The 25823-nt window shown below is 41.2% G+C and overlaps 1 protein-coding gene across 1 annotated transcript in view; it reads right to left on the reverse strand.

Annotated features, from left to right (window-relative positions):
• The window catches only part of Fas1 (fasciclin 1 Fas1 domain-containing), a 180826-nt gene extending 171703 nt beyond the window's left edge, over nucleotides 1–9123 (reverse strand). The window contains exon 1 of the mRNA XM_072304168.1: nucleotides 8784–9123. Coding sequence (XP_072160269.1) covers nucleotides 8784–8912 — 129 coding nt within the window. The 5' untranslated portion in view covers nucleotides 8913–9123. The remainder of the gene's footprint in view (nucleotides 1–8783) is intronic.
• Nucleotides 9124–25823: the final 16700 nt, after the last annotated feature.

Consider the following 25823-nt stretch of genomic DNA (forward strand, 5'->3'; position numbering starts at 1 on the left):
TCGACTGCTCCAGGTGCCACGCCCGGAACTTTCGGCCTTTGAGCCCGGAACACGGACGGTTAAAGTTCCGGGTGCTGGAGCTGGAGTATCGGAGCATCGACTGCTCCAGGTGCCACGCCCGGAACTTTCGGCCTTTGAGCCCGGAACACGGACGGTTAAAGTTCCGGGTGCTGGAGCTGGAGTATCGGAGCATCGACCTGCTCCAGGTGCCACGCCCGGAACTTTCGGCCTTTGAGCCCGGAACACGGACGGTTAAAGTTCCGGGTGCTGGAGCTGGAGTATCGGAGCATCGACTGCTCCAGGTGCCACGCCCGGAACTTTCGGCCTTTGAGCCCGGAACACGGACGGTTAAAGTTCCGGGTGCTGGAGCTGGAGTATCGGAGCATCGACTGCTCCAGGTGCCACGCCCGGAACTTTCGGCCTTTGAGCCCGGAACACGGACGGTTAAAGTTCCGGGTGCTGGAGCTGGAGTATCGGAGCATCGACTGCACCAGGTGCCACGCCCGGAACTTTCGGCCTTTGAGCCCGGAACACGGACGGTTAAAGTTCCGGGTGCTGGAGCTGGAGCATCTGGAGCATCGACTGCTCCAGGTGCCACGCCCGGAACTTTCGGCATCTGAGCCCGGAACACGGACGGTGTAAGTGCGGCTTCCACGGCCGGGGTTTTTTTTTAAAGAAGGTATTTCTAAACGGATACTGGCAAAACTATTTCACTGTACGTGAATCAATTCTAGCCATGTTAATATTTCATCCGCGGTGAATATTTACTGCAATCGGAGGCAAAGATTTCCTTTCTTTGTAAACAATTGATTCAGAGGTAATAAAAATTTATGGCGCTATCTCGTGCTCTGTGTGGGTCAGTCAAAGCAGCTGATTGGTTCGGTTTGCGTGCTGCCGCGTAGTAAAGGATGAAAAATGGAAGTCAACTGAATGAAGTCAATGCGTTCTTTACTAGCGTCGAGATACCTATGAGCTGGGTTTAGTCTTATCATCGCGTTTACAATCGCATTCATATATTTGTTTTTCTCTTCGTTTGTTGGTGCATTTACAACTTTAACGACGTGAGTTTTTCTGCGCTCCTTTGTTCTTCCGTCATATATTTTCTATACCGACGGTCAAACTGCAGAAACGCGAATCTCTGTTTGCGGCGTTGCTGACTTCCTGTCATCAGTGGCGTGGCGTGAATTGCGATGTATCGATTGTTATGCCATTTAAACCTATGGTAAAGAATCGATTATTAAGGTGTTCGCTGCGAACATCCTGTTTATCGATCCTTTTCCATAGGTTTAAATGGCATGACAATCGATGTACCTATCGCAATTCACTCCACGCCACTGCCTGTCATGTTTTATATTCTACTTGACGTCATTACTGAAAAACTTGTGCGATTTTCTTCTTCGAGTGAAGGATAGGCTGTGAAAATTTCAAGCCACGAGTTCAATCGATCTACTTCTTCACGGTGCTGCGATTTCCCGGAATTAATTCCGACTTTCGGAACTTATCAAATTATCGGAACTTTTCCGAAATCTTCAAAATTCCCGGAATTTTTAGAGATTTTCAAAATTTTCTCCGAATTTTGGAGTCTCACGTCAGTTTGACCGATTATACAATCATATTGATGTTTTTTTTCTTTTGTTTGTTTATTTTTTTTTAAATCAAATCTGACGATTTTTGGAACCAAGTCCGGGCGTATCCGGAATTTTTTCAGGAACTTTAGGAAATCGGAATTAATTCCTCGAGTATTCTGCCGTCCTAAGGAAGAACACCGCATGAGCCTTTCGACGTTGCCAAGTATCCCCCGATAAAAACTGAATTCACTGGAAAAATTGTGAATATTATTCGCAACAATTTACGGACAATTTTTTACGCAATCTAATCTAAGATATCTGAAAATTTCAATGAAAATTGGACGTATTTCTGTCAAATGGAACTAAGCACCATAGCGGGTGGAAGGTAGAGGGGGGCTTGGATTGGCGGCGGAACCGGGCGTCGGGCTCATTCGTTCCTATACTCGCAATGCTTTTCAATGGCGCTTAGTTCCGTTTGACAGAACGCGCTATCCGGCATTCTAAATTCCTCAAAAGGAACTCAAATTGGCGCTTAGTTCCGTTTGGCAGAAATACGTCCAATTATGCATGAATGTTGTTAAAAATGCAAGTTTTATCAAGGGAAGTTTGGCAACTCTCGAATGTTCATGCGGCGTTCTTCCTCAGCACGGCAGTATTCGACTATAATTATTTTCAATCATTTGGATGCGGCTTACCAAGTGCTATTCATTGATGCTACTATTTGGGTTTCCTGAAACAAGGGGCTTGTGCCCTTCTGATCCTACATCACACTTCGATGCCGGCACTCGCTCTCCACTCGCCACTTCCTATACTGCTGTGCTAAGGAAGAACGCCGTAAGAACATTCGAGAGTTGCCAAATTTCCTTTGATAAAATGTTTATTTTAGAGGAAAATTATGAATGTTTTACCTTGAAATTTTCAGGAACTTCAGATCAAAATACAAACAATGTTCTCTGAAAAATTGGAAGAAAAATATTCATAAGATTACGAGGGAATTCGTGTTTTATCGAGGAAAATTCGGCAACGCCTGAAGGCTCATACGACGTTTTTCTAGCACGGCAGTACACCGCGAGTCCCTGACCTCCCGCTTTCCCGGAAAGGGAGCGACCGGGGATCCTTTGAAAGCCACCCCGCTGCGTATCAAAACACGCTCCATCAAAAGGTGGCGCTTCGGTAGCGTGGACGCGGGGAGGGAATTCTGCCGGGGGAGGGGGGGGGCGTCACGTCACAGGTGGATACGGCGGGCGGGGCCGCGAAAACAACAATAGCTTCCGTGATCGAGATAAATTATTTTTTATTATTGTTTTTAAACCGGGGTCCTGAGTCCTGGCGCACGGGTGGCTCCCACCCCCTCGCTCCATCGTTTGATTAATAATAATTGCTGGAAATAAGAAAAATTATCCTACCTCTCCGTGATAGGAGATGCTTGGCGGGTAGTTTCGATGCGTGGAAAGTCGATCAGTTTAGGGGTCGTATAATGACGTTAAGCTTCAATACGAACATGTCGGGGATTTTGAACCTAGGTCATGGAGCTCTGCGGGCTGATTGTTGAAATTGGTAGACAAAGCGATGGACAAAGAAGGCAAAAAGGATATGGAGGGATCCTATTGGTAGAAGTGGGTGGTTGCAATGGAGAAAGGAGGTGAGTAATGAACTAACTAACGGCAACCCCTGAGAGACCTCATGGTTAGTCCATCATTTTCTCCCTTAGTCTATAAGAACCACCCATCTCAACCAATATAATCGCTCCATACTCCTTATGTCTTCTTTGTCTATCACTTCGTCAATCAATTTTGACAATCGGCCCGCTGAGGACCCGAAAAGACGGTTAATTTGTGATATCAAATTATCCATAATTATTATCATTACAACTGTTACGACTCGTCGTTTCTAAAATAAATATCTGCTTAGTTTTTGCATGAATTTATTCATTTTTGTGACAAGGCGCTCATTTATGTGCATTCGTGGCCATCTTGGTTTGATTCTAGAATTTGAAGATAGGTAGCCTGGTAGCGGAATTTTTCTAGTTTTTTTCCGTATTGGAAAGTTGGCAGCCCCTTTAGGCCCTAAAAGCTCCATATTTCGGCATGTCCGTGCTCTCTCCACATGTACTCTAAGCTTCAGTAGAGGCATTTGACGAGAATTTGGCGAAAGGGATGTTCTTCCAAAAGTGAACCAAGAGGCTGTAGTATATGCAAATGTCCGTCACCCGAATACATATAATAGCTTAGATCGGCAGCGCGGAGTTTCCAGGATTGCCACAGAATTTCGAAACTGAATTTTCCTGACAATTCCTTGATTTCCGTGACACATTTTTGTAAAATTTCCTGACAGTTGAGGATTTGCCAGACGGTTAAGACGCCATCATTTTAAACAATTTTCAGGCAAATTTTGTTGTTCGGACGTTTAAATCCGTTCTAGAGACCAAATAAAGGTGGCTCAACTGTTTTTCCTGACACTTTCGTCATCTTATGAAAATGTGTGCTCCCCTATACTTTTATGCCCTGAATTGGACGTATTTCTATCAAACAGACCTATGTGCAAGTGAGAAATATGGAGTATACTCGTTAGTTCTCTGGCCGTACGAGTGAATGAGAATAATGAAGCGCCAGTGACGTCAGCGGCGAAGAAACCGACGCCGTTGCGGCTCGTGGTCGGCTTCAACTCATGAGCCCTGTCCACAACGCTCTCGTCCCATCCTGGCGGCTCATGAATCCCGCATTCAGTTGGCACATAGGTCTGTTTGATAGAATGTAATATCCCGCTTTTCCAATTCTTCAAAAGGAATCACGCACACTTTTACATTGCTTCCTATGCAGCTTTCTAGAGCACACCCCATATTTCTCACCTCCACATAGGTCTGTTTGGTAGAAATACGTCCAATTCATAAATGATCTAAAAAAAGTCGAAATCTCAATTTAAAGACGGGGGTTTGGTGGAATTCGGTTCCTGCCGCAGTCTGGCCGTTTAACCCTTAATATCTCCAAAAGCGTTGACTCCCGATAGTAGTTTTTATACAGTAACTACAGGGAAGATAGCGGTGTGGGGTCTCTATCCAGGATCTAGGATTTCTAGTGTAACTTTTTCGCAAGGAAAACAACCATCCACGGGAAATATTTCCACGAGGTAGATCGGTTGAACTTGGAACTTACGGATTGCGGCGCTAGGAGCGAGCGCGCGACCCGGTGGGGAGCTTGAGCTATGGGAGCTTCCCAGCGGGTAGCCGGGGAACCCTTACAAGTTCAGCGCATCGGATTAGCTCCTGCGAGCCCCCTGCCAACCCCCCCCCCCCCTCGCGTGCTCTCGTCCGCCCTTCGCTTTCCTTCGTTTTCCCTCCGGTTGTCCCTGTCGCCTTGTCGCCGGTCGCCGTCCGAGCTGCTCGAGTACCTGGATACAGGGTTGCAATTTTTCATGAGAAATGAAATCATGGAATGGAGATGTTGCATGTGTGAGGAATTTGCGATTTGACTATTGATTCATATGTAAAAGTTCGCGAGAAACACGATGGTCCTACTGGTTTCCTCTGAAATCAACTCCCAAGCTCAAAAAAAGCTCTAAAAGTGGGGCCAAAATGGAGAGGATATCCTACGCTATCCTGAGAGTCCACCTCTACATCAAGACCAACTCTCCGTGCAAAGATAGGGAGAAAATACATTAGCAGGGTTGCCGTGTTTTCAGTTTTAGAGTCCCCAAATGAAGTGGCAGCCCTGTCAATGTATTTGCTCCTTATCTTTGCATGGAGAGTTTGTCTTGATGTAGAGGTGGACTCTCAGGGTAGGGTGGGATATCCCCTCCATTTTGGCCTCAACTTGAGAGCTTTTTTGAGCTTGGGAGTTGATTTCAGAGAAAACCAGTGGCACCATCGTGTTTCTCGCGAACTTTTACGAAAGAATCAATGGTCAAATCGCAAATCCCTCACACATGCAACATCTCCATTTCACGGGAAATATTTCATAAAATTTCAGAAAAATGGTAACGTTACATGATGTTTTTAGTGCGTGTTGCATACCCAGCCCCTGATAATATGCTTGATATTTTTCACGATTTTGTGGAATTTCATGAAATATTTCACGGAAATGACCAATCTTTCAAGATTTCCATTTCATTTTTGTAAAGCCCAATTCACACTACCTATCTAACTTATCATTCAACTGTTGAACGCAACTTGTAGTATTGAAAAGTTGGATAGTGTGATACTGACGGAAGAAAACGACAATTTGATGAGAAACTATACGGAAACTTGAATGTAACGTCACAGTCAATTTTTTCGGAGAGTAAACTGAGAACGGAGAGTAATCAATTGAATCAAATTTGCTGGCGTGCAACTTTCGGCGTTCCTGGTGGAGATGAAAAAACCGATTTTTCCGAATCGATACCTTTAGAGATTTTGAGTCGGAAATCGAAATTTTAAAAATGAAAAAGAAAAAATCCTAGCGATGGCCGAAGTGCGAAACCATCTATCTCCATTTGCGACGTTGCAGACTTCATGGTTCACTGGAAAGAAAACCACAATGTATCTAGAGCCCAGACTCTTAAAAACATCGACAAAAAAAATACTCTTGCTTCAATCAGATTTAAGCTTAAATCAAGAACCAAGCCTCTTAATTTGAGCGTATTTCCTTTTGATTTAAGCTTAAATCTGCTTGAATCAAGAGTCCTTTTTTTTGTCAATGTTTTCAAGAGTCTGGACTCTAGATCCAATGTGTGTTTTTTTTTTTTTTTTTTTTTTTTTTTTTTTTCCAGTGTTTCATTGAAAAACTAGTTGACGTAATTCCTTTAAAACTTCCTTGATTTTCCATCTACATTAGCAGCATATTCTGTGAAAATTTCAATCTATTTTGGCTTCTTTCTACTTGAAAACATAAATAAAGGCGGACATTTTGAAACACCGCCATGGAGATACGTGGTTTCGTACTTTAGCCATCCAGATATAACCCAAATCTACTGATAACATAACAAAGGATTCCGTAGAGACCCGCTGTGGCATTTTTTAACAGAACAGGAGCTCATCAGACTAAACCGTGCGCCATCGATCGATCTGCAATGACCTTTAAAAAGTTGCCCTCACTCGGTCACTCTCTTTAACGTTCATTCATTGATTCATTCCGTAGCTCGTAGCACCGAAAATGAGAACCAGCAGAAAACTAACAACTCATCGCTCAAGCCATACTTGCTCACAACCTCACGTTATTCGAAAAGGCGCTGATCATTCCTTTGAAGAGCGTGGGAGAGAAACAAGAATACAGTAGGTTTTCCTTGTAGTTGAGCCCTCAGTTAAAATTAAAATCAATACCAGTAAAAAAGTATTAAAAAATCAAAAGCAGCAGTACTAAGAAATTTTAAATCAATCTTGAATTAAACCTGCATAACTATATCTTAATGACCTATTTAAAATCAATATTCTACTGAAAAAAAGGCCGAGACGGGGCATCCTGTTTCTAAGTTAAGTTACTTACGACATTTTAATGCGTAATAATGAAATCGGAGAAATCATCGATATTATAGACGTCGATTGAATATAAAGATGACCTTCCAGTTAAGGGATTTATATACCTACTACCAAACACTTATATTTTAACAGCGGTCTTCAAAATGTTCTGGTTTTTCTTTGATACCTTAGACAGAGGAACATTTTTAAATTCATATACCTAGCTGCATGAACTGTACAGAGCGCGCTATATCGTTTTGCGGCGTTGCAGACTTCTTGTCATGTACCTACGCTTGATTTCCTACGTAGAAAAACTACCAACTGAACGTCATTTCTTGTAAACTTCGGAGAATTTTCTTTCTCCACGTGAAAAATATTCTATGAAAATTTCAAGCTTTACTGTTTGTTCGATCACCTTCGAAGAAATAAAATAGGGGCGAAGATTTTGCGACATCGCTACCAGGATACGCGATTTTTGCAGTTCCACCGTCGAAACAGTCGACGTAATTTCTTGAAAACTGCCTTGATTTTTCGTCTCCGTAGACAGAACATTCCGTTAAGATTTGGAATCCCTATCAGAAAACTCAAACTTTCCTTACATAATATTGTCGATCATTTTTTTAAAAATATATTAATAATTAAGTAAGGAAATTTTGAGTTTTGTAATTTTATCGATTCTTAATCGGGCGGCGGGCCGAGATTGTCAAAAAGGAACAAACCCACATTTTCGAAAAAATCAAGTTAGGTATATAGAAAAGCTTTTGCGTTCCCCTAGCCGTAATATTTTCTCCTTCCAAAAACTGAAAGGTGAAGAAAAAGTAATTCGTTTGAGAAGAGAGGGGTTAAAGTTTATTTCCTGCGTTGAGCCTTATGCAGGAATAAAACGTCAAACTTCTTTTTCTCAGTTTCAATGTGGGTTGGGTTCCTTTCTGATGAACTCGGTCCAATGAGTGTACACTGGAGAAAAAACACCAATTGGAAATCTGAAAGAATGTGGACACACAGACTGCAATAGTTGAGAGTCCAAGAAGAAATTTTGGCGGAAGACAATAAGACACTTATAGTCAATCGGATTCTCTACTTCAATGACTCAGAAACTGACTGTCCTCAGTAAAGTGAGATTTTAGGTCCGATGTGTGTTTCGTTCTCGTGATTCAATGATGACCATGAAGAGTACCTTCTCATTTGTTAGTCCTGTTTTTCATTATTTTTCAAAGTCCGAGAAAGCTTAAGTTGCTAGTTCTTCGAACATATAAACAGCCGGAATTTGAGACAATAAGATCGTTCCTCGGTTACTAACTCAAGCTCGAAGACGATCAAATTCCGAACCAATTCCGATCAAACGGACATGCTGATGACTGATGATCACCATCTACCATCAAATTTTGACGGGCCTCACTATTTTGTTCAAAGTAAGATCAGAATGGAGTGCCACCATTCATCATTTCCTGCCTCGGGCAACATTTCTGCCAAGTTTTCATTTTAAAATTAAGCAAATTAATGAGTTTAAGACTGATGAATCCGACACTTTGATGGTATGGTTTTTGATGTCCATGAACCTTTCTCATTTTTTAGCTCCATGTTTTATCATTATTTTTACCGAGAACGTTCCGTAAAAACATGCTCTGAAGTTGGCTATCGTTCCTCTTCGAACATACTAAAACAGGCGCGGAAATTTTGAGACAACGCCATAAAGATTCTGTTTCCTTCATCGGGTTTATTCTTCCTCAGAGCGCTGGAGAAACAGCGAAAGAGCGCACCAGCAACGGCAACGAAGCCGAACCTACCTGGCTCAGATCGGCGTCTTCCATGATCTTCCTCTGGACGGTCATCGCCTCTCCCAGCGCACCACCAACATCCACAAACATAACACCGACGAAACACGCCAGCATCACAACCGAAACACGCGGAGCCATGATGGACACAGCCGCGACGACACAACACAGCTTCGTACGAAACGAAACAACGAAACGCGAGTTTCAGACTACCTGATCATGGGCTTCACCGACTTGACGACCGTTGTCAGGGGGCCGAAAACGAAACGAAGAATGCGAAACTCGCGAGCAGGGAGTCCGTAGCGGAGCGCGGGCGAACAGCGACTGAGGAGAGAAAACACGCGACTGATTCGAGTCGAGCTTCCAGGCAGCGGCCGCGGAGACCTGGCGCCCGCCGCCGCGCAGTGGGTCGGGTCGATGGGGAGGTTGGACATGGAGTTTTTGGAGGCTATGGAATCGATCGACTTGAAACGATGAATTCGACATGAACTAGAAAGAATACATTAAATTTTGCATGCATACTTGAAGGAATTTATGCATATTTTTTTCTTGGAATATTCAGATAATTTAGATTAAATGGGCCACTAGACAAGGTACGAATTTCAGCATTCTGATACATGTTTCTTAATCAAAATTTTACGTAGAACACGATACGTACAACGAAAATGATTGAAATCAACTCCTTACGAAGATATTTAATGATTCTTGATGTGTGAATTCAAACCACCCTCTCATGAAAACTCAATGCTCTGCATGATTCACATCGCGCGCTAAACGTTATCATGACAGTCTCTGCGATATAAAAGTCTGGCAACCTCAATCTTGACGCTTTGGCTCAGCTGTAGCAAATTTTTATAGTTTGAACAACACATGGTGGGAAATGAACATTACTAGATTGAGAAGTTTGTTGAAACCGTTGTAGTGCGCGATTTGACTCACGTAGAGCTTTGAGTTTCTTGTCAGCGGGCAGTTCAATTCCTCGAACCAATGTGAATAAAAATGTAAATATCTTCGTTGGATTTTGTTTCATTAGTTTTTGTTGCGCAAATCGTGCTTTACGTGAAATTTTGGTTAAGAAACATGTATCAGAATGCTTAAATTCGTACCTTGTCTAGTGGTCCATTGGGAACAAAACAGTCTGAAAAATTGGAGAAAATTGTTTCAGAATTTTCCCAGTAAATTTGTTTGTTATTGAAGGAAATGTGGCAATGCCTGAATGCTCATACGGCGTTTTTCCTTAGCGCGGCAGAACAAGTCTTTTCTTAGATTTGCTTTAAATGTGACAACTGATTCCAGGTGGATTTTTCGGCACTGATTCCGAAAAGGGCTGATTCTGTTTTCCTGCTGCGTCAGCTCCATTTTCTCCGGAAAAATCGGAATTCAGGGTTGCCACAGAATTTAGAATTTGAAATTCCCTGACATTTCCCTGATCTCCCTGACTCGCCCTGAGTCCCTAACTTTTAAACTTTCACGATTTGCATTTACAATTTTATAAAATCGTCATCTTCCAGCCAAAGTATCATAAGCGCCAAGCGGTGTTTCAACATTTCCGCCGCCATTTTATTTTTTTACAGAGACATTGTTGGTTGAATCTGTTTGAAAATTTCATTGAATTGTATCGCCAGCACAAAGAAAATTCAGTGAAAATTTCGGACAGCTTCCGTTGAACAATTTATCTGTCAAAATATAAAATGGCGGACGACATTTTCAATCGTCGAATGGCGCTTGTGGTATTTGGGCCGGAAGGTGACGGATATCTGCATTTTGTCCGAATTCTCTTATTGACTCTTTACCAGTGTGCGGCCCCCACCTCCCCGCGGTTGGATAAACCTGCTTGAACCTTTCGCTCTTATAGGAGCGCGCTTGACTACGGACGAAAGACACGATTTTATTATTACCTTTATCCTTTATCCTCTATCCGTGCTCGTTTCTCCGCTTGTTGGCGCCCGGTCCGTGGAAGAAAACTGTCCTGTTTGGCGCCATCGTTGACCGAATGGAAATGAGCGTGGGTTTTAAATCGCGTTTTGATGGTGGAAAGTTTATGGATTAGTAAAACATGATGAGATGGGTCTGAGCGCGAAGATTCTGGATCCGAATGTATCTGTTCCAAATGAGAAGTGTGGCGTTAAGTTTTGAAGCGTGCGAAAATTGGTATCATTTTGCAGTGAAGAAGTAAGGATAACCACTATTTGGACCGCGCTGAGCAGAAAAGAACCAACCTACATCTTCGAAAAAATTGAGTTAAGTGTGTGTTTGAGTTTCACTAGCCGTATATTTTCTCCCGCCAAAAATTGAAAGTAGAAAAACAGAAATTAGTTTGTGAAAAGAGGGGTTGAATTTTAAATCTACATATACATTGAATCTTGTGCAAAAATACAACTTCAAAGCTCTTTTCCTCAGTTATCAACTTAATGTGGGTTGGTTCCTTTTTGATGAACTAAGCCCATTTGCCTAAACATCTATTTACAACACAGCAAAATCTGAAGCCTATTACGAACTGCCGACCTAAGGATGATCTTTACATGTATGTCATCAGTAGTAGATGTAGATGTGCAAAAAAATTATGAAACCCCGAACTTTTTAATGTTGTAGAGCTTTTAAAGCTCATGTCACTTAAGTCCAATGTTAACAGCGTGAGAGATATGTCGTTTCCGCTAGAAACGTCAAGGTGTGGGATTCTACTGAGTGACTCGAATAAACAATAAAACAATGGAAAAGCTCGTGAAGGGCTCCTCATTGGAAGCGTTGAGGAACGGTGCATCGCTCAGGGTTCAAGGTTCAAGGTCCAAGTAATGTACATCCAGCTATTCCTCATCATTTACAAATCTGAGTGTTACGTCAAAAATTTGAAATCTATGCAGCTCGAACAAAAAATGGTGTATTAAAATGGATGAACATTTTTGCCTATACATATGCGTATAGGGCCCGCGAAGCGGGCCTGAGGCGCGAGGCGCCCTCCCGGGGTTGGACCGCGTAGCGGTCAGGGGCAGGGCCCCCTAGTACAATATGAAAGTGTACATACATAGGTATTCTTCTTTTGAAATTAACAATTTTTTGGTGGGAAGCAAAAACTCTTTGCTACCCTGGGAGATTTTCTATAGAAAGTTATGAAGAAGCAACATTTTCACAACGTTGTAAATACGCTTCATTTTTGCTAAAAGCGATCCATTTGACGAATTACCTTCAGGTATGTACTTACAATAAATTCTTTGTGAGCCACAGGACGAAACGTATATGAAAAGTTGCGTTCGTGTGAGTTGAAGGCGCTTCGCAAACTGCTTGCATTTTCATGAGGTTATAATTCAGAAACAACTGAAAACCTATTTTTTGTAGAAAAGAGAAATGTAAGGAAAATTTGATCAGTCTCGAAGGACGGAACACGTATTAAACGACCCCAGGTGCAATTAATGTTTTAAAAGGAGTAGGACATTACGTGAATGAAAAGTTGCGTTCATGCGACTTGAAGGCGCTTCCCGAACTGCATGCCTCATCGTGGATTATGAGGAACAAAATTATGTTCTCCAATAATTGTTCGATTTAGAAACCAAAGATATTCTCGTACTCAATTTTCAAGATGAAAATCACAAAATTTAAGACACCTGCATATTCTCTATTGAAGCTTATTATGTGAGATAAATTTGCTCTCTTAGAATAGACAACTATTCGAGCCTTTGAAGGAGCAGAGGAAGGCAGCGTTGTCATTACGTATAAGGTTAAGTTGGTGACCCGCCTACGGAATTTTTTTGACTGAACATTCATAAACATTCCAATCTACACGAAAAAGCTATGAGGGTTACGAAAATGTCTATTTCGCCTTCAATTTTCGAGGTAGGCCAGAAAACATCCGCGGTGCAGAAATAGTAGTGTGTTATGCTCATGCTGTCTACAAATTTTGCCTCGTAGTAAATTGTGTCTGGACTATAACCATGCGATTTTGATGCAAGCTCTGTTTATCTATTGAAATCTCTTCAATTGATAAAAAGTAAAAACTATAAAAACTTTAATTTGCTTTTAAATTTCTTTTGCAAAAATTTCTGCTCGGTCGTTTGCCTGGAAGACTTTACTCACTCCTAAAAGTCGAAGTAGCTGTTCACCTTTCCCCTTAGAGTTGGAGATTTCTGATGACGCCAGAAAAAAGAAAAAAAATTCTTGGATACTTATTACATAGTACATACGAATATACACATATGATTCATTTTTGAAGGTGTTGATATACAACATTTTCAGAGGTGACATTTTATAAAATTATGTGATGAGGTAGCCAGGGCCATGGATGAAAATAATGAAGATAAACTTACATTAAATTTTTTAAATCTTCAATGAATAAAAACATTTAATTTAAGTTTATTTCCATTATCTACTTACATCCATAGCACTGGCTACCTCAAAACACACTTAAGATTAGGTAAGATCTAAAATAACAGAAACCAAGGGACCTCATACAGTGCTGTATTGAAGGCCTGCATCTTGTTCTAACCCTCTACTCATATGTCAGAGTGGAATTTCTTCAGCGATTTAAATTTCAAAATTTTGACCGGTACTCCAATTTTTGAAGTCATGACCCCCCACCCCCTCCATTTACCCCCTGAGATATAGCCAGCCAAGGGGCCCTTGGGGCAACAAAATTTGGATTCCTTAGAGCCAAATCCTCATTTGACCCCGCAGTCTTCGACTTCATCCAACCTTGAGTAACCGAGAAAAAAGCCTGGTACCAACGGTCTGAAACACCCTGTATGTTCTGGTGGTTTCACCAGTAAAGATTAACTTTCTGCTACAGTGCAGTGAGCAGAAGGGGAAAATGGATTTGACTCATAGAAGGTCCTAGACTCATCAATTTTGACGCTTAAAGTCAATGTTGACGACAGCCTTACACACGAAGTCATTCCTGTCCGTCTGTCGTCAGATTGACTCTTCTGTTTTCCTCTTCTTACAATTAGTGCTAAGGCTGCACGTCTTCATGGAAAATTTTCCCACCTTGTTATCAATCCTTGAAGGATATGTACAAATCTACAACACCTGAGGCATGATCATCAAAGGAAAATCAAACTTTGGCCGGCCCCTGGTAGACATTACCTACTCAATAGATTAGACTTTGATTTCGAATGTGACCTGCCATAATCTGATTTCTAGGCAAGAAGTATTTTACCTCTCAGTTGTGAAAACCCTATTTAAGATGACTCACGGTATAAATAAACTGGTGAGATGCTGACATTGGAGGACATTTGAAGTAGATAGACCTCACAACATGACAAGTGAATCCCTGGTGATAATAACCAAAGTGAAGGGTTTGGAGCTTCCTGGACTTAGGAAGCTTGAATAATTTTTGACAGTACAGTGCTAGTCAAATTGCGAGGAGGGAGAAATATACTATTGGTGAAAACTTACCTAGGTACTTTGAGAGCCCATCTTGAGGCGTTGATTTTGGATATTGATTACTGAACGAGGGAACACCGAATCGAATATTCTTTTGAGGGACGCAAATAAAAACAACTTCGCACTTGCACTTACACACAAAATCAAGAACCTCGAGCAACTGTAAACATTTAAAAGACTTGCTTATAACACTCACGAGGAGATGAAGTGCCGCGTTTGTTTACAACTAGCTTATCAAAATAACGCGAATGTAAACAAGTCCAGATCTCCACTCCCATTGGTTCCCGCCAATTCCAGTGCCGCGCGCGGCAAAATATACAAATTGACGCGCGACTTTTCAAATTAGCGGGGACTCCTCTGGTTGAGCGCACATTGCAAATTCACTCGTACCAGACTTTTTTCTCGGTTTTTTTTTGGTTGCTCGAAGTCAGGGCCCAAGAGATTGATAGGGAATTGTCCCCAGGACCCCAAGGAATCCCAATTTCATAATCCTGAAACCCCCGAGCACCCTTAGGTGGGGGGGGGGGGGGGGGGTATCCCAAAAGGCGTTCTTCCATAGCACGGCGGAATCGTCCTCTCGAAAAGCCGTTTCCCATGCATTAAGAGTCTTTTTTTCCATTGGACTGTGACATTCACTGTCCCGTTGGCCGTTTCATTATGCCGTATCATACTGTATTCATGATGTTTGGGATATCCCCATTTTAAAAAAGGAATTTTAACACTCTTCCTCCAAGATTAATGAATATCATACCATACTTTTATAAAATGGTATTTTAGGGGTAGTTTGGCATCAAAGCAGTTCCTTTTGCGTGGCCTCCCTCCCGCAATATTTGCACGAACGAGCTGCACTGGCGGAAAAGTCGCGTGGAAGGGAAGGGACTTCGGTATCCCTGTCTCACAACGATGCCGGCTGTCTCAATTGTAAAATCAGCAATATCATTTGCAATGCAAAGGAGTAATTGGACTCCACTTTGCAATTAAGAACTGCAATTTTTTGCTCATCTGTAAAAAAAATTATGTACTGCTTGGTAAAAATAATAGTTCATACGATGTTTCTAGGCTCAGCCGCTCAGCCGGAAATTCTAGTTTCGAATTGCAAAATGTAGTATGATTAAGCATTCATGTAAGCAAGCGTTCATGAACGGAACTAAGTCATTTTGGGGGGGGGGGGGGCCATTCAAATCAAATCAATCAAATCGATCCCTGAAGCCTGGCGCATTAAATCCGTGACACCCTGTGTATATAGGCACTCTAAGTTCTCTCCTTGCTTAATTGTGGAAACACACAGTTCCGTTGCTTGGGAAATGAACGCGCCTGCGCAATGCCCAAGTAGCATTTTTCAACGGAAAAATTGCGATTTGCTGCGATTTTGTCGGCGATAAAATCCCTAAGATCATCAACATCTGTGCGATTATCCTCGATCTTGTTGCAATAAAATCGCGATTTTATCGCCCGGTAATTTATCGCGATATTATCGAAACAAAAATTGCTATAAATGGCGATTCGATCTCGATTTTATCGACGAAAATTGATCGGGATTATATTGAACAAAAAATTGCGATGCATAGCGATTTAATCGCCACAAATCGCAATTTTTTATTTGATAATATTGCGATAAATTGCCACCGATATGATTGCGATAATCAACCGATAAAATCGCTATTTATCGCGATCACTGCTACTTGGGGAGGGGTGAAAAAGTTTGGCAAATTCGGTTGCTTGGGAAATGTGCACGCTCGCGATTCGGGGTGAAAAAGTTTGGCAACTTGACTGTGTCGGCGAGCCCTCGAAGGGATGTTGATGCACGCGGGAAAGGGATTCCGTGATTCCTGGCGAGTGAAATGTATCGCATGAAGCTAGATAAGGGATAACTTTAATAGGAATGGCCGCAAGGAAGTTAGATTGAGTCGGCTCTCTAGACTCGAGCACGGAATCGCTACGCACTGTTGTCATTCGGAAAACTTTTTTCCAAATGGGGATTGAGGCATGGGTGTACGAAGGGAGGGCATGGGGGCCTAGCCCCCATAGAATTGAAAATAGTATCATCTGCCCCCCTCCTCCCCCCCAGAAATTCTGGATGGTGGAGAAAAACCTTCGTTGAGGATGATTATCTTTCTTCGTGTAGAGTGTTAAATGAAAACACCGTGTTCATTCCGATGGTATTTTCTAAAATTTTCATCACGGAAGTCTCAAAATGCGTCCGAGTAGAGTTAAGATTTAAGGAATTTTTCAGATGCTTTCATTGCAACAATTCAAAGTATTTGAGCTGAAAAAAAAAAAAAAAAACCGAATTGTTCTGCAGGAATTGATGAAAAATCTCCGTCACGGATGACTCAAAGTGTGCCCAAGTAGATTTAAAATTTCAAAAAATTTCCAGATCTATTGAATGCAATAATTCGAAAATAAAAAAAGCGTAATTTTTGTGCAGAAATTGATGGTAAATCTCCGTCACGAAAGCCTCAAAGTACGTCTAAATAGATATAAAACTTCAAAAATTTTCCGGGGAAGGCTCCCGCGGAGGGGAGGGGGTCCGCGGAAGGCTTCGGTAGTAGGCTTCCCAAGTTCCCAAGCCCACCTCGATTGGTCTGTCTGCGCGCAGGGTGAAAACCGAGAGAAAACTTCGAAATTTCATATTTATCATAATATAGGTTAGTCAAACGAGAAAACGGCCCGAGCAATACTTCCGTTGTTTCTCTCACAAAAGAACGTAACTCTACTTCAATGTTGCCAAAACTCCCCGCGCAAAAAGCACTTTTATCGGGAAAATTTTGAGAATTTCTAATTAGAAATTTCACCGGCTTTTCTTCTTATCTCATGCGAAAATCAGACTTTCGGACAGTGTAATTGCGGGGGCACATTCTTGCGAGGATTTGAATTGTTTGAGTCAATTTTACAACCTTGGAATGGAGTTACGTTTCTTCGCCCGGGACCGACGATTTTGAGACATTTAGGTTTTTTTTAGACACCCTGCCCCCCGCTCGCCATCGCGGGCAACAGGGGATCAGTAGCGTGGCGTGCATTGCGATATATCGATTGATCTGCCACTAAACCTATGTAAAAGAATCGATAAACAAGGTATTGGCAACGAACACTTAAAAAATCGATTCTTCACCATAGCCTCAAGTGGAGAAATATCGACAATCGATGATCGACCGTTCACGCCTCGCCATTGCAGGGGATGCGTGCGTTATGACAGGGAGGGTTGAACAGTCAAATTGCTTTAACTGTTTCGGGGGGTGAGTTTCGGGGGAGGGGAAACGTCATCCGGCCCCCGAATCCGCATTCTCGAGGGGAAGGGTCTCCCGCGCGGAAACAATTGGCGAGGATCCTCGCAGGGAAATCCAAGGCGGGAACGGGGAAAAAATAAAGAAGGAAAATATGAGCGGGCATTTCTCTCCGATAATTTAATCGGGTGGATTTATCGGAGTGTTGCGAATTCGATTCACGATCTCATCCCCCTCCGCGGCGCCGGCGACCCCTAACCCGGCAGATTTGTGATAATACGTATTTTGACGGCCCACTTCATTATCTCCCGAGGGATGCCTCGTCCGGACCCCGTCATCCCTTTCACTTTCGCTCCGACGTCAGCGAGCCCCTCGGGCGCGTCGAGAAGTCCGCAACGGCGCTGATTGGCACGTTGGCAACGTTTCATGGAACTCATGATAGTTTAAAAAAACGCATTCCTAACGCAGAATGTGAAGTTTGGGGTTTATTTCGGATTTTTCCGATTCGCACATCGCGATTATTGAGCCGTTCACTATAAGAATGAACTTTTCTTTTCGCACTCACTGGAGAAAAAAACACATTGGATCTAGAGTCCAGACTCTTAAAACATCGACAAGAAAAAGTACTCTTGATTCAATCGGATTCTAGCTTAAATCAAGAACCACCCCGGTAAAAATTGGCAGTAGAATCTGTGTTCCAAAATACATTAGACCTACAGCCGGCTGTAAGATTTCCAATAGCTTCTATAGCCGGCAACACAATTTCGTTTAGCCTTTTATAGCCGATGGCGACTAAGCAACAGCCAGGCGATAAAGTGTATGCTAAACGTTATTACTAATTACGGATGCTAGGACTCAGTGAGTTTCTGGACTACTGCTCTCTTTTTGGGCCGTAGTATCTTGATTTATTTTGCGAGGAAAGCTCCGTACTTTTGATGGATGCCTGCCATTCCTAATATATTAGAGCGCCTTCAGTTTCGTATGATACTGTGCAATACCTCTGGTGTGAAATAGTTGCTTCAAGCGCCGTGGCACGCTGCGGCACGGCAGGCGGGCAGCCAGCGTGAAACGCGCATTGGCGCCTACAAACCTAACAGGGATACTTCACGCGTTGCGAAATGCGTGAAGTATCCCTGTTAGGTTTGCAGGCGCCAGTGCGTCGCTGCTCCGCTTTGTGTTAGGCTCTAATATTCAATCTGGCGGAGTCACCGTTATTCAACTCATGATTTTGAAATGTTTGCACATCCTGTATGGATTATTCTCATTTTAATTGATTGAAAAAATATACATATATGCATTAAAGGAAAATATTATGTGTGTTTTGTAAATATTGAGGTGGTTCCGTATCAAACTTACTGATTTCCAAAGCACACGAATGTCTACACAATTTCTTATAGCCGTTGATAATCGAAGGCAAAAAAGCTAATCGAAGGCGAAAAAGCTATAACCAGGCGATAAAGTGTAAAGCCCAGCGACAGGAACTATATCCCGGCTGCATAATTTTTTATCGCTTCGTATAGCCCGGCTGTATGATTTTCTCCGCATTCTACAGCCAGCTATATGATTTTCTGTAACCTTCTTTAGCCGGCTATAAGAATTCCTATGGTATTTTGAAACGCAGCTCTTATCGCCAATTTTTACCAGGGCAAGCCTCCTAATTTAAGTGGGTTTCGTTTTGATTCAAGCAAAAATCCGATTGAATCAAGAGTATTTTTTCTTGTCAATGTTTTCAAGAGTCTGGAATCTAGATCCAATGTGTTTTTTTTTCCAGTGTAGTTGAGGTTTTCAACAGGCTCATTTCACAATTGAGGGGCTTGGGCTTGGAGGACAGGGCGCATAGGTGCAATTTTTGCAATTTCGAGAAATACGTGTTTGAAGTTTCAAGACTATATGGATTTTTTTTGGAAGGGGGGGGGGGTCAATCTTTTAGGAGGAGTTTTTTAGGATTGGGCCGGGGTGGCTACCGCCACCCGGAATCCTCAAAACGGGAAAAAAGTTCAAACCGATTTTTTGATGCTTAAAAATTGGAATTTTGGAGCGAATCTATCACGGAAGGTGCGTTAAGGCTAATCTGTTTTACTTGAAATCATCAATATCTCAAATATTTCAAAAACTGCAATCATGCGCCTTGTACTTTACGCCCCTCAATGGACCACTAGACAAGGAACGAAGTTAATGCATTCTGATATTCTGATACATGTTTCTTAACCAGAGTTTCACGTAGAACACGATTCTTACATCAAAAATTACTGAAATCAACTCCTTACTTAGATATTAACGTTTTAATTTTTCATTGGTCACGGGAAATTTGAATTGCCCGGTCACAAGAAACACAATACTCTACGTAAGTCAAATCGTGCACTACAACGGTTTTGGCAGGCTTCGCAATCAAACCTTGTTCATTTCCCACCCTTTATTGTTCAAAGTGTGAACAATTTACCATAGCTGAGCCGAAGCGTCAAGATTGAGATTGCCATACTTTCGTTTCGCAGAGACTGCCGCGGTAACGTTTAGTTTGCGATCTGACGCACGTAGATTATTGTGTTTTTATGAGCGGGAGGTTTGAATTCACGCGCCAAGAAATATTTAATATCTTGGTCTGGAGTTAATTTCAGTAATTTTGGATGCAAGAATCGTGTTCTGCGTTAAATTTTCGCGAAGGCACATTAAAGCTTCTCACTTTAAACACTACAGGGTGATCCAAAAGTCCCTTCCACCCCCTCTAACTTTTTACCTAATTGAGGTAAAGATTTGAAACTTGGGGGATATTCCTAGGTCAAAGGAAGCTACTTTTTGGCCCCTCTAAAATTTTCAGGGGGGCCCCCCGTGGGGGGCAACGGCCCCCAACTTTTAATTTTCAAATGGGAAGACCCCCTTTGTGATAGCTCGTTCGAAAGAGCATAAAAAGAGAAAACTTTTCGCGCAAACCCGAAGTTAATATCTCAAACCGTTTCAAAATGGCGGCCGGTTAAAGTTCAAAATGGCCGAAAATTCACACCGGTTATTTGTCGATGGATTCGCAAGAAAATCGGTACGTAGGGGTATTTTGACACGAGAAAAACGAATTTGACGTTAGATTTTCAAAAACACCGAAATTTCCAAAATGGCCGCCGGTTAAAGTTTAAAATGGCCGAAAATTGTCACCTCGGTTTTTTGCTGATAGATTTGCCTAAAACCTGGAATTTGAGAGTATTTTGGCATAAGATAAACAAATTTGAACTTAGATTTCTAAAAAAATCAATTTTTGGTCATTTTGAACTTTAACCGGCGGCCATTTTGGAAATTTCGGTGTTTTTGAAAATCTAACGTCAAATTCGTTTTTCTCGTGTCAAAATACCCCTACATACCGATTTTCGCGCGAATCCATCGACAAATAACCGGTGTGAATTTTCGGCCATTTTGAACTTTAACCGGCCGCCATTTTGAAACGGTTTGAGATATTAACTTCGGGTTTGCGCGAAAAGTTTTCTCTTTTTATGCTTGAAGTTTGTGTATTACCGTTAAGTGATGACTAATTTTCAAATTTTTAATGATATTCAATCTGTATACATGCCACTTGGAAAATGTTTGAATGTGTTGAAGATACTCCCTTTGCCATTTCCTCCAAAATATGTTGAATCCTTCCTGTATTGCCTCATACGCCTGTAGAATTTTTGTAGATTGCTTTGTAGGTGTGTTATCAGGATAAGACGTGAGAGGTATTCCTATTAAAAAATGACCTGGCGTCAATACGTCAAACTCTTCAGGGGCGTTGGACAAGGGTACCAAAGGTCTTGAATTGAGCACAGCTTCAATTTGAGGGACAAGCTGCGTTAATTGTTGTAAAGTAAATATTCTTGCTCTTATTACTTTATACAATTGCGATTTGAATATTTTTATTGCTGACTCCCAAAGTCCACCATGATGAGGAGAATTGGGAGGGTTGAATTTCCATTCTATCATATTTTCTGTCATGTATTTTTGGATATCCGGATCCTTTGTTAGTGAATCAAACTGTTTTCGAAGGTGACTGCTTGCTCCTAAAAATGTTCTACCGTTGTCCGAGAAAATTTTTGTAGGTAATCCTCTTCTTGCTACAAATATTTTAAATGCAGAAATAAACGCTTTTGAAGATAGATCAGAAACCACTTCAAGATGAACTGCTTTCGACACGTAGCATACAAAAATTATGACATATGTCCGCAACACATTAGCGTTTTTTCTGGATGATGCTTTTACGCTCAACGCTCCGGTGTAATCAACACCCACCCTTGAAAACGGCTTCGCTTGTGTCACCCTTGACGTTGGTAACGGAGCCATTATTTGTGAGCACTGTTTTGGACTAGTCCTTGCGCACTTCATGCAGCTGTTTACAGTTTTCTTTGTTTCTGTTGGGTCATTTAAGGGCCAGTATCCTCGCCGTACGTGTGCTAGCAAGGTTTGTGGCGGTGCATGTAAAAGTTTGAGGTGTTTTTGATGAAATAACAACCTTGTAAACCTGTGCTTTGCTGACAGCAGAATTTGATGCTTTAGTGAGAATGTTAGTTCAGAATTTATCAAACGGCCTCCAACTCTCAAAATTCCGTCTTCATCCAAAAAGGGGTGCAGCGATCTAACACTGCTTGAAGGGAGAACCATTCCAGACTTTTTAGCCAGGTAAATTATTTCTTGAGAAAATGCTTCTCTCTGAATATAGCGCACGCAAAGGCATCATCATAGCGCATAGCGCACTCATCTTCTTTTTGATGTTACCTTTTCTTGAGCCTTTGATTGCATTTTTGCAACGGTTAATAAACCTTAATAGATATGCTAGAATTCGTAGTATCTTGTTCAAGCTGGAAAATTTATTTAGAAGATTTGATTTGATTTTGACTGCGACTTTCTGCGCTCTACCGACTCAAGTAAAAATGAACGTTTCTTTAAAAACTCAAGCAGCTCTTGAAGCCTTGGGTGATCTTTTGTAGGCACCACCTTTTCCCATTCCGTCAGTGTGCTTTGATCGAATTTTGCAGTTGCTAAATGAACCACTAGTGGGTCCCAAGAGGTAGTATCCACCTTCAAAGCATTCAGTGATTGTACCGCCTGATTGATTTTGTTGTGTATATTTTCTAAATCTTTTGCTGTTAATGTTTCCTTTTTCTTACAAATACACGTGGGGAAACCAAGATTGACTATCGCTTCGCAATGATTGCGTATTATTATCTTCTTATTTTCGAATTCATCTCTCAAAGTTTGAAGCGCAACTAGATAATTTGCTTCCGTGAAGTCGATGCTTCTGATCAAAGAGAGGGCTTTTCCTGATAAAGACGACCGTAAATAGTGAAATTTGATGATCTCCGTTAAGTTCATGTTTGAATGAACTAAAGAATTGAACATTTGGAAAAACGAAGGCCATTGCTCATAAGCTCCAAAAAAGTCGGTAATTCTGGTGGTTTTAATTTAGTTTTCAAAGCCGTTGTAGGTTTGGCTACTGGAAACACACTTGGTTGCGTCTCCAACAATTCTTTAGCTTTTCCAACAGTTTCATAGTAAGTGCTTTCAAACTTATCAAAGTTGTCTTCATCAACATGACTATTATTTCCATATAGCATATCAATGCTTTTTATTTCACGCAAAATTTTGAAATAATGTGGCAACAATGCCGCGGATTCATCATACCGCGCTTTTATTGCTGAAAGTGAGGAAACATCACCTTCCACAGATTTCTTAAAATTCAACAGCTGACGCTCCAATTGTTCTTTTGAGGTTAATAATCCATTCAACTTTTCATGATGATCAGTATTGGGAAGCGTTGGGCTGATTCGCGAAGCTTTCGATGCCTTGACAGTTCTTGATTTCTTCATTATTATTTTTTAAGAACCGCACTTTACCGCTTCCAACGGCATTAAAAATCAATAAATGGATTTACACAATTTTAAATTATCAAATTATGCAGTCTAAATGACATTAATCCATCATCAAGCTTGCCTGGCAACAATGTACCTGGCAATGCGTTTTTTTTTTTTTTATTTTAGAATTTTCGTTCGTGTCGAGACACCGCCTCTGTCCGATCGAATGAGAAGCCTAGGCCCAGGTCTTACACAAGTATTGCAAGGATAAGAATGGAGGCGAAAATATCGCTCACTGCAATCTTATTTCTATCCAAGCTTAATTCATGAGTTCACATCGGGAATGGAGGCGAAAAATATCGCTCACTACATTCTCTATGATGTAGCTTTTAAGCTCTCAGTTTGTATGCGACAATATCGCTTACTGCATTTATATTATTATCGAATGGAGGCGAAAACCGCTCACTGCATTCATATTATTATCGAATGGAGGCGAAAACCGCTCACTGCATTCATATTATTATCGAATGGAGGCGAAAACCGCTCACTGCATTCATATTATTATCGGATGGAGGCGAAAACCGCTCACTGCATCCTCAATAATGAATTAGTAAGAAATGCTCTTGTCAAAGTGTTAAACGCAACGTCTACTTTTACTCTCTTTTTTTTTTAGGTTATCTCAATCACAAACATTTCATCTTCACTCTAATTCCTTATTTTTTTCACTTTGACTAGAGATTTCGAGTATATAATCACGTCGGGGTCACCAAATGGAGCTATTTTCAATAGCTAAACTAATCAATAATTAAATAATCTCAAATACCGGAGGAAACCAAACTGGTCGCAATAACCTTTTATATATTAACAGCATATACAGAACAGCAGGGAGAATCACTTGGCAACTAAAAACTATACAGTGTTGTAAAGTTTTTACAATGCTCTTTCGAACGAGCTATCACAAAGGGGGTCTTCCCATTTGAAAATTAAAAGTCGGGGGCCGTTGCCCCCCAAGGGGGCCCCCCTGAAAATTTTAGGGGGGCTAAAAAGTAGCTTCCTTTGACCTAGGAATATTCCCCAAGTTTCAAATCTTTACCTCAATTAGGTAAAAAGTTAGAGGGGGTGGAAGGGACTTTTGGATCACCCTGTATACACATTCACTGGTGAACATTTGGTGAGAAGCGTCGTTCCATCCAACCCTTGCGCACTAGGATGCAAACCAGCTAATAAAAAGTGAAAATCTAAAGACTCTCCTTCAATTTCGCGTGATACCAAACACCTACTTCGGAATTCGAATAGTTACTCGTTTTCTTGATATCCGCGTATGAAAGAGAAAGAAATTACGAGTTTCATTTTGTTTTTTGTTATCTGGAGAAGTAACCGATATTTCCAGCGGATTCCTTAGATCGAGAGAAATAGCGCGCTTTTTATCTCAGTATCGCAGAATAAGCGTAATTTTTCCAGCGATTTTGAAGAAAAAATGCAAAATTACAAAGATTACCGGCAAAGATCGCAAAAAATATCAAAAATCAAACCATATTACAAAATATCGCGGCAAATACAAGATTTTTCGAGCGGTTTTGAAAAATCATTAAAAATCACGCTTAATTCATCAGAAAAGCGGGGCACAATATGCAAATTTTTAGCGGATGATTAGCATCACAAATGATCACACAATTTTCACCTCAATGTCACTGAAAATAGGCGGTTTTTAATATCGATGCGAGCATAATAATCATTAGCGTCAGTGTAACTTGAGATGAACGAAAACCTAAGAAACTCCTTCAATTGCGCATGATACCACATACCTACTTCGAAGTTCGAATAGTTGCTCGCTTACTTTCCGCGAAATTACTTTTCCGTGAAAATGTTAGTCACTACGCAAGTTTCATCTCAGTATAGCGAAAAATACGCGATACCTCCAGCGATTTTGTTGATTAAAAAAAACTATGCGCGTTTCATCTCGGCATTGCAGAAAACTTGCGATTTCTTCAGCTATTCTATGAGAAAAATGAGCAATTATTAGATGGTTACCGCAATATCGTGGCAAATCGAAGGTGTAAGTCGGTGATCACATAACTCCTATGCGATGTCTGAAAATCTCCGCCTCTATGTTATTTTTTTTGTAGGAGAACAAATTGACATCATTCTTTGAAGTTTATACAGAAATTTTTTCGCACAGAGAAGAAAAAACACCGCAGTTTTTAAGAATTGCCGTTGAGTAGTTTTCCGTTTAAAAAATAAAGAATGACAGGAAGTCTGCGGCGTCGCAAACCGAGTTATGTGATTGCCGACTTATTACACCGTCGAAATACTTCTTCAGTGGTTTCATTAAATTATGATATAACGAGTAATTCACTTTAATATCGCGGCACGAAAGCAAATTTTTTCAGCGAATGATTTTTTTTATTTTTTTTTATCTTTATTTCATTTCTCCTTTTTACAGTATTAGGAAATTTTACTTGAACATCTATTTACATAACTTAAGTCTAAGAATGATTAAGATCACCAAAGATCACGCAGATTTCAACTCCATATAGCGGAAAGTTATCGATTTTTAACTCGATGCGAGCTTAAATCGTCGCTTCTATGACATAAAGGCGTAATTACACTCTGCAATGAACCTTGTCCTACATACAATTCAATGCTTT

This window comes from Bemisia tabaci, chromosome 9 (assembly GCF_918797505.1).
Source record: "Bemisia tabaci chromosome 9, PGI_BMITA_v3".
Taxonomy (NCBI): domain Eukaryota; kingdom Metazoa; phylum Arthropoda; class Insecta; order Hemiptera; family Aleyrodidae; genus Bemisia; species Bemisia tabaci.